Source organism: Aphidius gifuensis, linkage group LG1, assembly GCF_014905175.1.
Source record: "Aphidius gifuensis isolate YNYX2018 linkage group LG1, ASM1490517v1, whole genome shotgun sequence".
NCBI lineage: Eukaryota > Metazoa > Arthropoda > Insecta > Hymenoptera > Braconidae > Aphidius > Aphidius gifuensis.
In genome coordinates, this window is record NC_057788.1 from 8,524,350 (window position 1) to 8,543,286 (window position 18,937).

Below are 18,937 nucleotides of genomic sequence, written 5' to 3' on the forward strand. Positions count from 1 at the left end.
TTGGTTCCATTATTCATGGAAAAAAAAAAAAAGAATATGGCGATTGAAACGCCAGTAGATAAGTGGACTAATTTGTTGTGTTGGTAAAAAAGTTTTGACAAATCTTAACAACAACAACAACAACAATATTGTTTGAAAAATAAAATTATAAATAATTACAATTGCAATTTTAAAAATGAATTTTAAAGTTGAAAAGTATAAAAAAATATTAAAAAGTCGTCATTATGAAATGAATGATCACTGGTTGAGTGATTGTGTCAGTTATTATTTGACTCATGATAATACAAATGTAGGTTAATTATAATTTTAATATAAATAATGTGTTAATTAATAATTTGATATATTTATTTTACCAGGCATCTGACAATGAGACAATAACATTCATCACAACACAATTTTCACTGAGTGATTTACGAGAAATTTGTAATGAAAAAGGATGTTTACCAAAAAATTTAGGACAAATGACATGTACAACATTGCCTGGTAATTATATTCTTCAGGTAAGTTTGAAAGAATTTCAATTGTTAATTAACAAATAAAAAATATGTTGAAGCAATTGAGCAATGTTTAATGTCATTCAGATGGAAAAAGCATATGATATATCAACATCAAAATACAAACAACTTGAACAAATTAGAAAGATATCAAATGCTAATATTGAAATAACAGAATCAGAACAAACACAACCATGGGAACCAAAAAGTAACAGAATGATGCAATTATTTTTAACAGATGGTGTTCAAGATGTTATTGCTATTGAACATAAATCAATAAGAACATTAAAAGTAGGTTTTATAATAAAATAATTTGAATGATATATTATTTTTCATATCAAGGAAAATATACTTCCAGGTTTTAAAGTTATAATAAAGGGTCCAGTAACATGTAGACGAGGTGTTATTATGCTTGAAGAATCAAATTTTGAATTACTTGCTGGTGAAGTTGATTCATTATTAATTAAAAATGCACCAGAAAATGTATTTGCACGTGCATTAAATTTACCAGAAAATCCAGATCCATATAATGACAATGAAAATACTGATGATGCTGATACAACACAAGATAAAGTTGATGAATTATTTGCTGAAGATTTTGAAATTGATGATGATGAATTAACATTAATTGAGTCATCACAAAATCATCAAAAAAATAATACTAAAATTACAAAACCAGTATTATCTAAAAATAATCAAGCAATACAAAAAATGATGACACCAGTTGGTGCAAGAAAAAGTGAAGCATTTAATGAATTACCTGTTTTGTTTGATCCAGTTGTTGTTGAAGATGAAGTCATTGATTTTCCTGATGATGATGACGATGAAATTATGGCAATGGCCATGTCAACAAATGAATATACATCAATGAATAATAATTCCAATTCAAATTCTGAAAAGGTTGATCGATTATCACAATCAACATCAAATTTGGCTTTGTCAGTAGATAAAAATAATTCAACAAATAATTCAACTACCTCAAAATCTGTTGAGACAAAATCAATTAAAGATAATAAAAATAATCAAAATGCTGAATTAGAAATTTTCGATGATATGGACTTTGATTTTGATGATGATTTATTGACACAAAAAGCTTTAGAAGAATCATTAAAAAAATTTTCTGATAATAATAAACAAAATAATAATTCAACAAATGCTCCATCAACATCATCAAGTACATCAACAAGTGCCAAAAAATCAACGGTAAATTATTTGAATAATAAAAATTACAAAGTTTTATAAATTGATAATTTAATGATGTTATTTTATTTAGGTTGCATCTGGATCTTGGTCACCAACAACGAAATTAAAACCACCAGTAGCTAAAACAACACCAAAACCACCTCCAAACAAAAAAATAACAGATTTTCTAAAAAAACCAGAACCAGTTAAACGTATGTGTGATTTTATATGTGAAATTGAAAAAACAAATTGGACAAATGATACTGTTAGAAAAAAAATACATGGAAGAGTTAAACGTCTAAGAGGTTTAACGAAAAATCATCTTGAATGGAAGCTAGATTTAATTGTCAAAGATGGTACTGGACATCTTGATGTTACAGTTGATCCAGAGGTACTAATACAATTAACTCAAATATATTTACAACTTAATTTTAAATTGCATATTTATTTTTTTATTTTAGCTTATGAAATCAATCATTGGAATGAGTGTAAGTGATTTTAAAAAAATGAAAAAAATGAAATCTGATCCAACAGTTGAACAAAAGCTACGCCAGGTAAATTTTAAACAAGAAAAACAAAAATATTTTACAACAAATCTTGTTAATATTATAAATAATAAAAATATAATTTTTAAAATTTCTAGCAATTGTCTGAAGCTGAGAATAAGATTCTAGTTCTAGATGCTTTTTTGGATATTGATTTTTTTCCAAATCGAACACCAGCTATTGTCAAAATAACAGACATGACTGACCAAGAACGTAGAAATGTTTTGCTAACAATGCGACAACTTGGATATCATAAACCACAAATAAATTAAAATCCTTTTTTCAAATATATTCTAAGCCATTGTAAAATATTCATCTCTATTATAATGTTTTTTTTTTTCTTAATTTCTTTTAGCTAAAAAAGCTTAGTAATAAATTTTTATATCAAAAGAATATGTTGAGTTTAATTTTCATTTGTTCTTCAAGCATGTCTTCGTGTGAATAGCATCAATCACACTGAAACTAAAACTATTGTCCACCAAATGCAGGACAATCACACCTCTCATTTAAACCACAACAAAAACATCATTCATACACAAAAAATTCTTATAAAACGAAAAAAAAAATACCACAATTAAACAAACAAAAACAACAATATCAATAGCAATTTTTTTTTTATTTAAAAAAAAAAAACATTTTACGTTTATTAAATACAATAAGAAAAATTTACAAATACATAAATTCTTAAAATTATAATTAAAACTAAAAAAGAAGCTTTATTTACTTTTTTTATCATAAGTAAAAACAAATTTTTTATATCACAAATAAAAAATACATAATAATAATTAATTATCAAATAAAATTTACTATTTTTTTTTATAAATTTTATGATAAAATAAATGTTTTTTACATTTTAAAAAGCTTATTAATTATTTAAAAAATAATTACGTATACAATTGTTGTAATAAGGTGAAAAAAAAAGACTTTACAAGTATTTACAAAGACCAAAATGACAAACTGAGATGGTCAAATGATTTAAAAAAAAAAAAAGAAAATATACAAATGAAAGAAAAAAATTATAAATGATAATTAAATCTAGACTTGTGTTTCGCTACCACTGTGATATTTTCTGTGTTTTCTTGGTTTTTTATGACTTCTATGAGGTAGACTCATTGATCGTTGATGATTATGTGAGTAGTGTGAATTAAATGATGGTGATATATATCCCAAATGTTGATTTTGATGTGGTAATGATGTCGTTGATGTTGGTGTATAACAATGTGTAACAGATAAATTACATTGTTGTGGATAACATTTTTGTGGTGATTGTTTGTATGGTGATATTTTACATAATATATTTGTAATACTTGGTAGTAATATCCATAATGCTGCAACTGCACCACTTCCCAGAGTCAATGTTAATTTAAATAAAAATATATAAAATGATGGACGTGAACGCTCGTATTTAGTATCAGTTGGTTTTGATGATACCAACCATGAATCACGTTTTAACCATTCATATGTTGTTATACATAATAATAATATCATTATAATTAAATATGTTAATGCAAAACCACAAACATGACGTAATAACCATTTTTGTTGACGTTGATTATCAATTGGTGAACGTAATTCACGTTGTCGTACTAATGGATTTGTATGAATTTGATTAATTTGTGGTTGTATTGTTGTTTTTATTGGAGGACGACGAAATAACATTGTTGCTAATCCACATATTAAAAATGTTAGTCCAATTGTTATATATAAAAATTGTGGTATCAATACTAAAAATAATAGTGAACGAGTTTTTTGTTGTCCAGCAAAACAGCTACCTGTAATCATAAAAATAAAATTTAATATATTTTATTTATTCAACACCTGTATGATGATGTAAAAGATAAAATAATAAATTTTAAAAAAATATTATAAAAAATTTTAAACTGTCGAAAAAAAAAATTGCAGAAAGGAATTTACTGATGAACTCGTTAATTTGAGATACTGATGGTGAATTGCAGTTACAGCTGTTAAATGATTAAAAAAAAATTTCAAAAGAAATATCAGAAATTGTGTGTTAAAAATAAATGAAAAAAAAAAAAAATGATGCGTGACTGTGTCTCACGAGATAAGTGAATAAGACAAAAGTAGAGTTTAAAAAAAAAAAAAATATAATTTTATAAAAATAAAGGAGAATGAGATGAAGAATTTGTGATCCGGTTTCCGGGAGAGCTTGTCTTCCTCCAAGGGGTGTGGTATGTCAAATGTCTGGAGGTGATCCAGACCACTTGTGGACATTCCGAACTTTCAACTTGGCAAACATATATAAATTCTTTTAAATTTTGACAATACTGACCTACCATCATCAACATCAACACTAAATAATTATCGAAATTTTTAATCGAAAAAAAATTTCGATAATTTTTCTAAATAGAAATTTAATAATATTTTTTTAATCTTGATTGAAATAATTAAATAATTTATAACAATTGTATTATTTTTAATTTAAAAATATTAATTAAAATTTTTTTAAATAATATTAAATTATATATATTTATCAATGGATCATTTAAATAATATTTTACTGCATGGATTGTTGTTGTTGTTGGTGTTATCAACATGCTAAAATCTCTTTCACTTGATACACAGTACTGTGTATTATTATCAAACAAGATATATAAAAAAATATATTTTAAAATGTATGTATTTAAGTGTGCACAATATGTATGCTTTAAAATATCTCATTGGAGCCATCTAAATTGCTTTACCATCCAGGCTCAAGACTCGATTTTTACTTGCTCATTTTTTCTTCAAGCTAAATTTGATTGTTATTTTTTAAGTACTTTAGTTATTTATTTATTTTTTTTTTTGAAAAATATATACACATTTTTTGGTATTATAGTGTAGTTTAAAGATATATGTGTTGGTAAAATTATTATTTGGTCGGCTTCTATTTTGTTGATGTCTAAAAGAACTTGCCGCGACATTCAATGCAAATGAAATCGAGTTCAAAACCTACTGTTCAGCTTGTCAATGTCCCCCTCGCCCATTTTTAGTCCCTTTTATTTATTTTTTAAACTTTTTTAAAATACCAAAAAGTCAAATAATTTATTGTTGTATATATTTTATAAATTTTTGATTGTTAAAAAAGTTTAGAAATAAAATAAAACTATTATTTACTTTTTTTTTTTTTCTATTAAAAATTAATTTTAATAGAAATTTTTGTGTAAATAATATTGATGATTAAAAAAATAATATAAATAAATAATTTTTTTTATTGTATATGATTATAATGATATTTTTTTTTTATAAAAAAAAAAATAAAAATTACAGGTGAACTCTAAAGTGCCCTCAGGAGAATGCAACTTGTGGCTTAAATGATCGTGGGATGTCGATGCCATCTCGTTTTGCTACGAACCACAAACATTATTTTTTATTTTTATTTTCAATTTATTTTTGTGTCTTGAAAGATTGGATAAAACTTAGAGAGTATAGTCATCATATTTACCTCGAGTAAAACCAGCTAATTTTACAGAAAAATATAAATTTTTGAAAATTTAAATACCAAACAATTGACTTTAAAATAAATTGTAAATTTTGTATTGAAAAATATATATACAATGTAAAAATAGATTTTTAAATATACAGAAAAATATTCTACATTTATTTAACTCTCAAGATAATCCTCACATTCAAAGTATAAACAAGGTTAAATTAGCATAAACCAAAGTGAACCAAAGTAAACCAAAGCCAAGCTTTTTTTAACGATTTACAATGGCAAAATCAATTGGAATGCAGCCACAAAAATAAAAAAAATAAAATAAAATTTAAAATAGAACATTAAAACAATACTTGAAAAATAATATCATTATTTTTTTTTTTTGTTTTTTAGTTATTATATTACAGTAGCTGTTAATAATTAAAATTTATTATTTAAAATAAAATAATTTGATAGTGTTACCAGGTAATGATATATAAATGAGATATATTTTTTTTTTTATTGGAATTTATCTTATCGTGTGTTTAAACACTTTCAACTGATAATATTTTTATGTTGAATAAAATTTTTATTTTTTTTTTCAGACCATCTGTATGGTAATTGATTATTTTGTAAATTAAAATTGAGATTTTTTTATCGTTGGATTAATTTTTTTTTGATGATTATTTCATTGGTTATTTAAATTTTAAATAATCTCAGCGAAAGAGTTTTATTTTTATCGTAGAAATAATTATAATTTGAATGAGAAATTATTAGAAATATTTGATGATGAATGAATATTGAAATTTCATATTTTTTTAGATTGAAATTTCATTAAATTTAATCATTTTTTTGCTAAAATTTGATGATGATATTATTCGAAAATGATAGTTGATTGATAAGAGCAAAATTTTATTTATCTAGTCTTAAAAAATTATTATTTTTCATCAATAATTACCAGTTAATTCATCAGCATCAACATCACGTGTTATAAATACAGCCAATGTATGAACACCTGGTAATATCCAAGCAGCAAATGCTCCTAATTTTGAACAACCTTTTTCTGGACCAAAATCATCTTTGGTACCTTTTCCATCACTAATACGAATTGATTTTTTAATTGATTGATAACACCATCCACAAACAACGACCCACCTGAAAACCAAAAAAAATAAAAATTAATAAAAACAAAAATTTCGATACAAAAAAAAAATACAATTTTCTTTCGATTAAAAATAAAAAATAAATAAATACAGTTGGGGGGTCGATGTAGTATCGCACGCGCCTTCATGGTCAACACCTTTGAACTGAAGAAAACAAGGTGGTGTCTTCTGGATTTGCAATGGCCAGTATTCAAAGAGAAAAATGAAAAAAAAAAAGAGAAATAAATCCCAGCATGCAAAAAGCAAAATAACAATAAAAAATAAAAAGGTAAGAATAGTAGTTGGATTGAAGAAAGAATATATATATTGAACAACAAAGAAACGATGAAGAATCTTGGGACTTGGTTGAAACCATCAGGCCCAGAACTAAACCAAGCATAACCGTGTACCATTCAACGCATGCCAAGTTACCTATAACCAGTTTCTTCTTTACTCTTTTATATTTTATTTTATCTTTGTCTTGTTCATTTGCTTTTGAACACGTTGTTCATATTTTTGTTGTTGTTGTTGTTGTTATTGTTGTTGTTGTTTTTGTACCTGTGTGTGTGTGAAAGGATTTAGATGAAGGAGAGATGATCTCTTCTTGCATCCTTTATTTTATATAATTTATTTTTTTTTTATTTTCTTTTATATTTTGTCTACCTTGTTTTAACCAGTTTATTTCTTGACTAATTAATCATGCATCTCTTAAACACAGAATACAAGATTTTTATTTTGAAAAAATATATATATAAAATTTGTATAAAAAACACGTTTTTATAGATATGAAATAAAAATTCCAATGTGATAAAATTAATTCATGTGAATAAGTATTTATGTTATATGTGTTAAATAATGTTAATTTATTTTAAATATATAAAATTTTTATATTTATAAACATTGTTTGTAATTGTTTATGAAGTTTAATTTAATTATACTTTTCAACGTGTTTATGAACATGCAATTATCACAAGTCATTATCAAGATATTGACCTCGAATTTATTAAATTTAATTTTAAATGAATGAAATATTAATTTTTTTTTATATATTAACTGGGCAAATTTTAAGAGTGATAAATGATTTAATATGATTTAATATATTCATGAGGATAATGAACAAGTCTGTTTAATATTTTTTATTTTTAACATCATCAATAATATAAATATATAAATCATTTTTTAAAAAAAATTTAAATATATATAAATAATTAACAAAAAGGAAAAGAAAAAATAAATATATTGAGTTGAAAAATAAAATTACGTTGAGACTCTTTTGTTTTACTTTCTGTTGGTTGTTCATTGAAGTAGTTTTTTTTTTAAATTATTTTTCTTCCTTTGGCCTCGTATAGCCAAGAAATTTAACTCGACCGACATCCTCTTTCACTTTTTTACCTCTTTCCACTTGAGGCAAGAAAGGGTCTTCTCGAGTTGAGAGTTTCGAAATAAAAAAAATGTTAAAAAAATAAGACGAGTCTAACAAGGCGTTAACACCTTATGGAATGCCCGATGGGAATGCACGCATTTGAAAATGCATACTTGAAATAAATATAAAAATAAATTTATATAAATGTTTAGTTTGAATATAATGATAAATAAATAATGGTAAATATTTTATTCATTAAATTTGAGGAGTAAAAATAATTAACTATTGTTTTATTTTTTTCTATGGTGACATGGATGAGATGGTGATGGTGATGTTGATGATGATGGGCTACCGTTGACTTATGCGGAACTCGTCAAACATTGAAAGTACATTTATTTTTTGCTCACTTATTCATTCAGGATGTTATGTGAAGAGCAGAGCAAACTAACTTGTGAATACTTGTAAATGATGGAGCAGTCGTTTACTTCGCGCCTCCTGGAATATCATCTTGATGACAGTGAACACTACATTATTATATGATGTACATTATAATAATTATTATTGAACCAACACACGAGAAAAGACACTTGACACGTTTTGTTTTTTTTTTATTTCACCTTCTTTGCATTTTATTTTTTTTTAATTTTAGTCCCTTGTAATTTTACGTACTCATATTTCTCGATTGGAATTTTTTATATTATATTTTTATTGTTTATTCTTGTTGAAATTATTAATAGTGACATTTTTAAATTTTTTCTATACATATAGTATGTATAGTTGATATTATTAAAACATTGTTGAAATGTGAAATTAGACACTGATAAAATCCACACTAAGGCTGGATATTTTAAAACAACATGAAATACATAAATAAAATCATTGAAAAATTAATTTCCATTTTTAAATTATTTATAATTATAATTATTAGCTTTTTTTGTATTATTCAATAAATTTAATTGTCGCAATAGTTTTATGTTTAATTTCGAAAAAATAAATAAAATCATTGGACTTTTCATTTATATTATAGATGATTTTGCAACACCAAAATTATTTTAAATTATTTTCAATTTTTAAATAATCATCAAAACAAACAAGTCTCTCTAAATTATAAACAATTATTTTCCAACTATTTTTATAATAGCTCATTAAATATTGATTGATAAATTTTAAAACGATAAACATACTCAAAATAATTAACTGAAACATATCGATGCAAAAAATATATATTTTATAATTTAAAAATTTAAATGCCATCTGATCAAGTTTAACAACACACTCTAAATAAATCATTAAAAAAAAAAAAAAAAAAAACTATTAATAATTACATAAAGTAAAATCATTGATATTTTAAAAAAACCAAAATAATTTTGAATTATTTAAATATTTTATAAGCCAGTATAAATTTCCTCAAATTAAAAAATTATTTCATCAAACTTTTCTCAAGTCTTATTTTTAAATTCAACATTTAAACTCACATGCGATTAACAATTTTCCTTTTCTCTACTGTACATAAAACAAACACCATGATATATATAAAAAAAAAAAAATAATCACAATTTCTTGTAAACACAATTGATCTAATTTCGACGCTGCATTATTCGATTTCGAATTCAACAAGATATTGTTAATATAAATATTTAAAGAGAAAATTGATAACTGCATAAAAAATTCGACATGAAAATAATTCAAAGATCCGTCACCCTCGTTGAAAAGTTAACAAGGTGAAAAAAAAAAAATATCTTTTTAAGTATATTATAAAAATAAAATGTATACATTATCATGGATAAATTGTTTGGCAAGCTTGACTGCATCAAAAGCCTGTAATTTATAATTACATTTAAAAATAATTGGCATGTGTGTTGTTTAATATTTCTACATGTATGTGTGTGTATATTAGTAACACGATGAAATACGTGCGTGCATGAATTTTTCCATAATATTACATAGCAAGTGTACATGTTAAATGCCACGGATCGTCATCACCGTCATCAACGTCGACGTGCAAATCTGATTCAATGTTGTACCAAAGACCCAAAGTATATATAAACCAGTCCTTCTTCTTCTTTTTTTTTTTTTTTTCATTTTAAATCTTTAGCCAACTCTTGTACCAACCCATCAGTTTTTAATTTATTTTTTTTTTTTTTTATTATTATTTATCTTAAGAGAGTCTGATTGCAAAGCATCCAGCCAATTGGCTTGTGTAGTTTATTATATGCCAAACAAGATGAACTCAAGAATTATTGTGAGTTATATGAACAACAACTCCCTTTTGATAATTGTTATTTTCTACCTTCGTGTGTAATCATCTCTGTTTGTTTTATTATGATTTTATAAATTTTATTTTTTTTTATTATCAAGTAGAAATTTATTGATAAATATTTAACATGTTATTTTTATTTCGATTCTATAGAAATTTCTATATAGAAATTAATTTAACAAGACACATAATCAGCTCATTAGTGAATTTAATATTTCTTATTTTTAATTATGGTTAAAAATAGATTGAGGAGATACGCCCTGAGAGCACGTGTTGACCAAAATTTAAAAATTTGTAAATATAAAAAAAATTTTGTATTTCCTTGTGTCATGCTTGATATCCACACGTGCTGCCAATTCACTGAATTTATGACACACAAGATGAGAAAGAATAAATAAAATAATCTGCTCCAAAATTAGATTAATTGTGTTTACAAGAAATTGAGATTATTTTATTTTTTTTTTTATATATATCATGGTGTTTGTTTTATGTACAGTGGAGAAAAGGCAAATTGTTAATCGCATGTGAGTTTAAATGTTGAATTTAAAAATAAGACTTGAGAAAAGTTTGATGAAATAATTTTTTAATTTGAGGAAATTTATACTGGCTTATAAAATATTTAAATAATTCAAAATTATTTTGGTTTTTTTAAAATATCAATGATTTTACTTTATGTAATTATTAATAGTTTTTTTTTTTTTTTTTTTTAATGATTTATTAAGAGTGTGTTGTTAAACTTAATCAGATGGCATTTAAATTTTTAAATTATAAAATATATATTTTTTTGCATTTCGATATGTTTCAGTTAATTATTTTGAGTATGTTTATCGTTTTAAAATTTATCAATCAATATTTAATGAGCTATTATAAAAATAGTTGGAAAATAATTGTTTATAATTTAGAGAGACTTGTTTATTTTGATGATTATTTAAAAATTGAAAATAATTTAAAATAATTTTGGTGTTTTAAAATCATCTATAATATAAATGAAAAGTCCAATGATTTTATTTATTTTTTCGAAATTAAACATAAAACTATTGCGACAATTAAATTTATTGAATAATACAAAAAAAGCTAATAATTATAATTATAAATAATTTAAAAATGGAAATTAATTTTTCAATGATTTTATTTATGTATTTCATGTTGTTTTAAAAATATCCAGCCTTAGTGTGGATTTTATCAGTGTCTAATTTCACATTTCAACAATGTTTTAATAATATCAACTATACATACTATATGTATAGAAAAAATTTAAAAATGTCACTATTAATAATTTCAACAAGAATAAACAATAAAAATATATAATATAAAAAATTCCAACCGAGAAATATGAGTACGTAAAATTGAGAGATTAAAATTACATAAAAGAATTTTCATTAATACATTTTTATAGCAGTGGCCCTTTCGTTAGTAAAACAATTTAATATGTCTTTTTTTTTTTTGGTTTATTCAATTGATGGTTTATTATATATTGATATAATTTATTTTTTGTTTAGATTATATACTAAAATTTATACAGGTTTTTGAATCTTTCATCACGAGACATTTTGAGTCAGTATAATGAGCCCAAGGCAAAAATCGACTTTATCCCATCAAATATTTTTCTCTTTTCTTCACTGCGATCTTGCCATCTTTTTCTGTGTATAAATTTTTTTTTATTATTTATTTTTACCCTCCGGGGTATATAATCAACAAGATGAGAAGGGTACTAGTCGACTTGATGTTTGTTTTGTTAGTTAGCAAGTCGTTACGCCTTCTCTCTTCACATGTATATAGTTTCAAAAAAAAAAAATAATAATAAAAAAAAAAAAACCAGTCAACAAATTCAACAAAATCTCAACTTTAGTATTCACTATTTTTTTATTATCACCTGTTACTCAACAATAAATTAAATATAAAATAAAAAAAAAAAAAAAAATTACTTTAAAAAACATAAAAACACGAAGAAAAATAAAATTTAAATAAAATATATTTATTTCAATGTGTAAGTAATAAAATTCTTGAATAATAAAAATATAATCATTAATTTAAATACTTGTAGACAAATTAAATTTTTATAAAATGAATTTAATATTGTTTTTTTAATCATGTGTAAAATATAAAAAAAAAACTATATTTGATTTTTTTTTCTTTTCATTAAATGATCATTACAAAATTGATGATTAATTAATGATCTATATATTTTAATTTATAAAAAATAATATCTATTTGTATATTTTAATTATGTTGATTATTCTTTGAATCATTAACAAGTTAAAATAAAAATTAATTATGTTAAAAAACAGGTGGCTTAAATATCCGTTCATTTAGGTGGAATAATCAGCATCTTTGGTTATTCAAAAGTCAAGTGCACACAAGCATATAGACGCCAGATTGCAACATCTGGACACCCTTGATTCTACGAAGAAAAAAAAGGTTCATCTTCTCAATGTTAAATAACAAATCAGCCCTTTATTTAAATTCAATAAATGACAAACCAAAAAAAAAAAAACAAATTAGAAAGTTGAAAAATAATAATTTTAACATGTCGACACAATGAGTCTTGTAATTTAGTAAAGAGAATCTCGTTGAATATATACATTTTTTTTTAATTGATAAATTTTATATATATCCGACTTTGAAAAATATATTCTACATATATTCCGCCTCTTTTTCCTCCCTCGAAATATATAATGGACCAGCCATTCTTTGCATCTACTCTACGCTTTTTTTTTCTCTTCACTTCGTTTTCTTTCACTCGCTCTCTCTATGCCCATTTTGTGGGGTTTTTTTTTATGTATATTTTTTTTTTTACTGTTGAAGGATGAGGGTGAGGGTCCTTTTTTTATTTTTTTAATACTTGGTTTTATTCTTCGAGACGGTCGAGAAACTTGAGAGGCAGAGAGGTGAACAAGAGAAAAAAGAAACATGAAACTGACCGACTACCTTCTTCTTATATATTCCCAACCGAGATTCAAAAAAAATTTCTGTATATATACCCTCGTTCTCATGACCATTGGCGTATATTTAAAATGAAAAAAAAAAAATATTAATAATCATTTGAAATATATAATAAATAAACTTGGTTATAATATTTTAATAAGAAAAAATGAATAATTCAAGATGATTATTGTTTAGAAAATTATATTATACTATATGGATAAATTAATTAAGTAAATAAATATTAACCAAAAATAGACATTATACTCATTAGATATGGACAACGACTTTCCAATTATTTACACGAAAGGTACAGTGTACACAAACAAGACCATAAATAAATGCTGGCCTACTTATCCCAATATAAAAGATGAACAAGCAAAAAAATTAAATAGAAATCAATAAATTATTTAAATTGTTTCAAGTGTGAATATATTAATTTTATATAATTTTAGAATAGCATATTTTATTTACCATAAGTAATTGTTAAACACACAATTTTTTTTTCGTTTTTTTTGTCTTAATAAATTGATGAAAGTTTTACGAAAGGTTTTTTAAATTGCTAGAGAAATATTAAATCATTGAAAAATCATTGAGCCAATGAAATGACGTTATAAAAATTTAACAAGCTTTATTTTTATTATTGATATTATTTATTATTATTTATTGTTTATGTATATTAAATACATATCAAATGAAAATTTGTAAATTAAAATTAAACAATAATATTTTCATTATATTCAACATATTTTTTACTATTAAAAATTAATAGTTTATAATTATTATCATGTAGATACGCCTCTTTATTTTTAACACACGTGACATAAACTATTTTTACTATTAAATCAAATATTGTCTAGCTGAAATACTTTCAAATGGGATAAACAAATTATTTATCAAAAAAAATTATTATACTTATTTCCTTGTTAGCTTTTTTTTAATAAATAAAATTATTAAAATGGCACTTGTGTCTTTTTGACTCTAACACCACAATACTTGTAATGATGAAATAAATTAAATTCATAAATATTGTAGTTTAATTTAAAAATAAATAAATATAATACACCAATGAGATAAACGCCCTCGCAAAATGATGAAAATAAATAAATAAAAAAAATTCCAGGTTGTATATTGGTGGGCCAGTATAAAATGAAAAAAAAAAAAAAAAGGCAATACGAATATAAAGGTAAAATGTAAAGGATGAAAAAGCGCATATATATCGTAGAGAACCGCCATAATTTACATCGAAAGAGCCGATAAACATCGCACCCTGCGGACATACCAGGTAAGCCGGACTTCATGACGACGAAGAAGACGACGACGTCGCCCTTTAGCACCACCAAAAACCTTGGTGCATTGTTCTGTCTTTTACTTAAAACCCTCTTTCATATCTCATCTCCTTTTATGCTATATACTATTATTATTATTTTTATATTTAAAATTTCTTTTACTCTTTTTTTTTTTTCATAATACACTTACTCCAAAATCTTTGTGCACCGCCCTTTTATATACAAAATTTCGTGATCTCATTTCTACTACCATGCTCCTGAATTTATTTTATTTTTTTTCTTCATTATATTTACGTCTTGTATATGCATTTAAATATATTATTATATACAAGAGTTAATCAGTCTTGGCAGTAACAAGAATAAAATATACAACAACCCATTGAATAATTGAAAAAAAAATATATATAATTTCTCACGTTTATAAATATATATATTAAAACATATAGAAAAAATAAATAACTAGGCCAATTTTGTAAACCAGTTTACAACAACATTGATTGACTCATTAACATGATTAAAATGTCCTCGTAATAATTAAGCAATATTATTAATAAATTATATAGAAAAAAAAAAGAAATTTTATCGAAAAATGTGAGATGAAAAAAAAAACAAATGCAACAAAGTGAAGTATACTTCCGAGGTCCAGAAGATATTTTTTACAATCATTGGTGAGATTGTTAGGACACAGTGGAATTTGTTAAAATAAAAAAAAAAAAAATGATAGTAATAAAACGAAGAAACAAGATTGCAAATAATGTGAAAAGGTTGTTCCATTTGGATCTGTGTACACACACAAGTTGATGATGATAATGATGAAGAATAAAAATATACAACTAACCATATCACAATCAACATCATCTCAACCAGTTATGTAGCATCTTGACTTGTAAACCACGACAATATCCACACATACACATACAATAATAATAACGTATTTAAAAATTATTATTGTATACGTTTTGCTTGGATAATCAAGTTAAGCTTGTTTTACGACTGAGATTATCATGAAAGGTCCAGGTTTTCTACACACACGCATATCCAATATGCCAAGTACATGTAATGTATCATACCTATTTACCTTCCAAACATGTATTATTATCATCATAAAAATAAAATTAAAAAAAACAACAACAACTTGGATCAAAAATAAAATATGAATATGGTTTTTTTTATTTTTCCTTTTGGCAATTTAATGATGAAAAAATTTACTGTAAAAAAAAATCGCGTGACATTGATGATCGAAAAATATATAAAATTTTGTTTTTCGAATAAAAATATTTATACCTTATGTTGTTGTAAAATTTCAACAAAATATTTTGATATTTTTTTAGTAATATCATTTGATATTTATTAATATATATTTTATTTTCGATACAGTGTATTTGAAAAAAAAAAAAAAGAGAAAAGAGAGATGGTGTTTTTTTTGAGAATAGAAGGTGAATGTAAAGAGGGCCCCATGGAAGATGGGAGTCAGGCCTCGTTAGCAGCACGAGGAAACAGGCCCAACACTGTTGCCAGATTGTTAAAACTGCACCTCTTTACAACACACAATATTTTCTTTCTTTATCAAACACACACATATAGCATATCGAAATCTCACTCTCAAACATTGCAACACAGCTCTCTGTTTTTTTTTTTTTTTTTTTCAAAACTCAGCATCCCAACTGTGAGGATGAATGCAACACAGAAAAAAAAGAAATAAAAAAATAAATTGAATAGAGAAAAATAAGGTTAAAAATGTAAATAATGAAAAGAAAAATATAAACTTAGGTAAAAATGATTTGAAAAAAGAAAAATAGAAAAACTTACCATGCACTTGCAACACTGCCAAAATAATAGTGAAATATAAACACAATTGCACAGTATGCATTTGACAGACCATCTTGTGTTAAATGATGTTGTTGATGAATAATTTGTTCTTGTGAAATTTTTGACATTAATGATGTTGATGTTGGTGAACATGCAATATTTGTACGTCCAACAATAACACGTACTAAATAACCAATAGCAACAATTACATGACAAATTGTTAACCATTTTATTGCTGTTTCTGTAAAAAAGAAAATTTTATTTTACTTAAATACACCATGGGTTACTTGAAGTTTTCTTTTTTCTTTTGTTTTCTTCACGCTTAATTTTCGAATAGATTTTTACTATGAAAAATGAATAAGACCATTTTTCTTCTTTTCTATTTTCATGGTTGAAATTACATTGTTATTTTCACGTAATAAATTTACAAAACAATTGGGGGTATAGAGCTAATGATTAATGTAAATTTTTGTTAAATTTACCTCCAGTACTTGATCGACTTGTTGCTGGCATAAATGTTCTAACGACAGCAGTAACACATGAAACAAGACTTATGATAACAAGTATAGTCATCCATGTTTCAGTAGTTTGCTTATCACTTGTTGACCATAATATATTTGCATCACATATTGGTGCACATCTTCCAGTACGATTAATAATTATATATTTATCTGAATAAGCATAACCAGTACATCCTCCAATCTGTAAATGAATTTAAAAATAAAATAAAATAAACAATTTATATATTTATCATAATATATTATTTTTTTACTAACCGGTTTTGAATGCATTGGTCCTGGTTTACCTGGACCCTCCATGCACATGTGTTGATGATCATTTTTTGGTGGAAATTTTGAACAATTTAATGCAGCTGGCCAAGGAAATCCAAAACCTTCAAGAACAGGATAACATTGATCACGTACTTGTTCACAAAGACCACGACATGGTCCAATTGGTGATGGTACTTTTTCTGTACACATTGGTACATATACTGAACACAAAAATAATGGTAATTCACCACTGAAACACAAAAAAGTTATATTTAATTTTTTAAAAATAAGTAAACAATTAATTAGACAATTAATTTCGATGATAATATTTATAAATTTTTACCTGCATCCATATTCAATAAGTGGCTTAAAAGTTTTGAGTGTAAAATCAGCATCAGTTTGAAGTTCATGACCAACAAGATTTGGCATTGTTGTTACATTATAACCAAGTCGTTGACACATTTCAATTCTAATTGGTTCACAAACTCCATGAGTTGATAATCCACTTTGCGTCATCATCATCATCAACAATAACAGTAGCCACCAAAACATTTTAAATTATAATATTTATCTCACTTTTAAGTTAAATAAACATTCACTAATCAAATAAAATAATAATACACTAAATAAATAATAAAATTTAACTAGCACAATTAAACAAAACACAAGTGATCACATTTCAGTTTAGCACAACAACAACCAATCAACATACACGTGTGTTTATCTCACAAATTATATTAAAAATATAATCATTATTATTACGATAATAAATGATAAGTTAAATTTATACTTGTCATATATATTTTTATATCTTAAATTAAATAATCTAATGTTAAATAAATAAATGATAAAATTCTTTCCGGAAAATCATCATGGATGCTGTATTTTTATTATTAAAAATTGACTTTTAAATTGTTTACGTCCGGCAAGAATTGATGCAAACTGAATATTAATAATACTATTGTTTTGTAATAATAATAATGAAAAAAAAAAACAAAAAAATTGAAAGAGATGCGTTGAGATTAAAACGCGGAGAAGTACTGAAGATCGGAGCAGAGCACGGCAAAGCAGGATGACCTTCTATTTTTTTATCATGGTGGGGAGGCCCATTTTTATCCCCACTGTTGTAAAAATTCCCCTTGCCGCACTTCATCACCTTACCGTGATCAGAACATTCCCCACTGATCGACCAATTCTTTCTTTCTCATCTTTCAGCCCTTTTTCTCTCCAATTTTCTCCGTCTTGCTTGGATTGAATTTTCAATTTAATATTCAATTGGAAATAAATATTCGGATTATATTTCTCATGTAATAATAATATTGAATAAATTTTTATTGTTGATGTATAAAAATTTCTTTTATTTTATTCATTAAAAAAAGTATTTGTTTTTTGATTTTTTTAAATTAATTTTTTGACTAGATTTGGAGTTATAATTTCACCTGTTATTTAATGCTCAGTGTTTGAAAAAAAAAACATGATAAAATTAAACTTGTATGTAAGATAAAAAAATAAAATATTGAAGGTAAAAATATATATTTTTATTTTGAATCGTTACCAAGATTAATGACCTCGTATATATTATTTGAAAAATTATATTTTTAATATAACATCAGGATACACACACAAACAAGTTGAGGAAAAAAAAATTTGAATATAAAATAAAAAAGTAATAAATAACTAAAGCTTCATCAGTAGTTAAAAATTAAAAATAAAAAATAAAAAAAAAAAAATCATAAAACACTGTCTATAGAG

General features: G+C 24.4%; 2 protein-coding genes across 2 annotated transcripts; one reads left to right on the plus strand and one right to left on the minus strand.

Moving 5' to 3' along the window:
* The first annotated feature begins 90 nt into the window (after window positions 1-90).
* On the plus strand, window positions 91-3,344 carry LOC122847615 (recQ-mediated genome instability protein 1-like). Its single transcript, XM_044145414.1, has 7 exons — window positions 91-289; window positions 357-500; window positions 582-785; window positions 837-1,697; window positions 1,768-2,067; window positions 2,138-2,230; window positions 2,320-3,344. Exons 1-7 carry the CDS (start codon window positions 176-178, stop codon window positions 2,491-2,493), a joined length of 1,890 nt encoding a protein of 629 aa, XP_044001349.1. The 5' UTR covers window positions 91-175; the 3' UTR covers window positions 2,494-3,344.
* Window positions 3,257-18,262, minus strand: LOC122847616 (frizzled-4). Its single transcript, XM_044145415.1, has 6 exons — window positions 17,529-18,262; window positions 17,192-17,435; window positions 16,898-17,117; window positions 16,416-16,656; window positions 6,592-6,788; window positions 3,257-3,993 (listed from the first exon to the last, which is right to left on the minus strand). The coding sequence occupies exons 1-6, from the start codon at window positions 17,735-17,737 to the stop codon at window positions 3,257-3,259; spliced, it is 1,848 nt and encodes a 615-aa protein (XP_044001350.1). The 5' UTR covers window positions 17,738-18,262.
* Window positions 18,263-18,937: the final 675 nt, after the last annotated feature.

What these genes read in the sequence shown, in the direction of transcription:
- LOC122847615 (XM_044145414.1), top strand. Translation starts at nt 176, where the DNA reads ATGAATTTTAAAGTTGAAAAGTATAAAAAAATATTAAAAAGTCGTCAT. An exon ending in AATCAATAAGAACATTAAAA is followed by an intron (nt 786 to 836) that starts GTAGGTTTTATA and finishes TTTCATATCAAG; the next exon opens with GAAAATATACTTCCAGGTTT. An exon ending in ATGTTACAGTTGATCCAGAG is followed by an intron (nt 2,068 to 2,137) that starts GTACTAATACAA and finishes TTTTTATTTTAG; the next exon opens with CTTATGAAATCAATCATTGG.
- LOC122847616 (XM_044145415.1), bottom strand. Translation starts at nt 17,737, where the DNA reads ATGTTTTGGTGGCTACTGTTATTGTTGATGATGATGATGACGCAAAGT. An exon ending in GACCAATGCATTCAAAACCG is followed by an intron (nt 17,118 to 17,191) that starts GTTAGTAAAAAA and finishes ATTCATTTACAG; the next exon opens with ATTGGAGGATGTACTGGTTA. An exon ending in AAGTCGATCAAGTACTGGAG is followed by an intron (nt 16,657 to 16,897) that starts GTAAATTTAACA and finishes TCTTTTTTACAG; the next exon opens with AAACAGCAATAAAATGGTTA.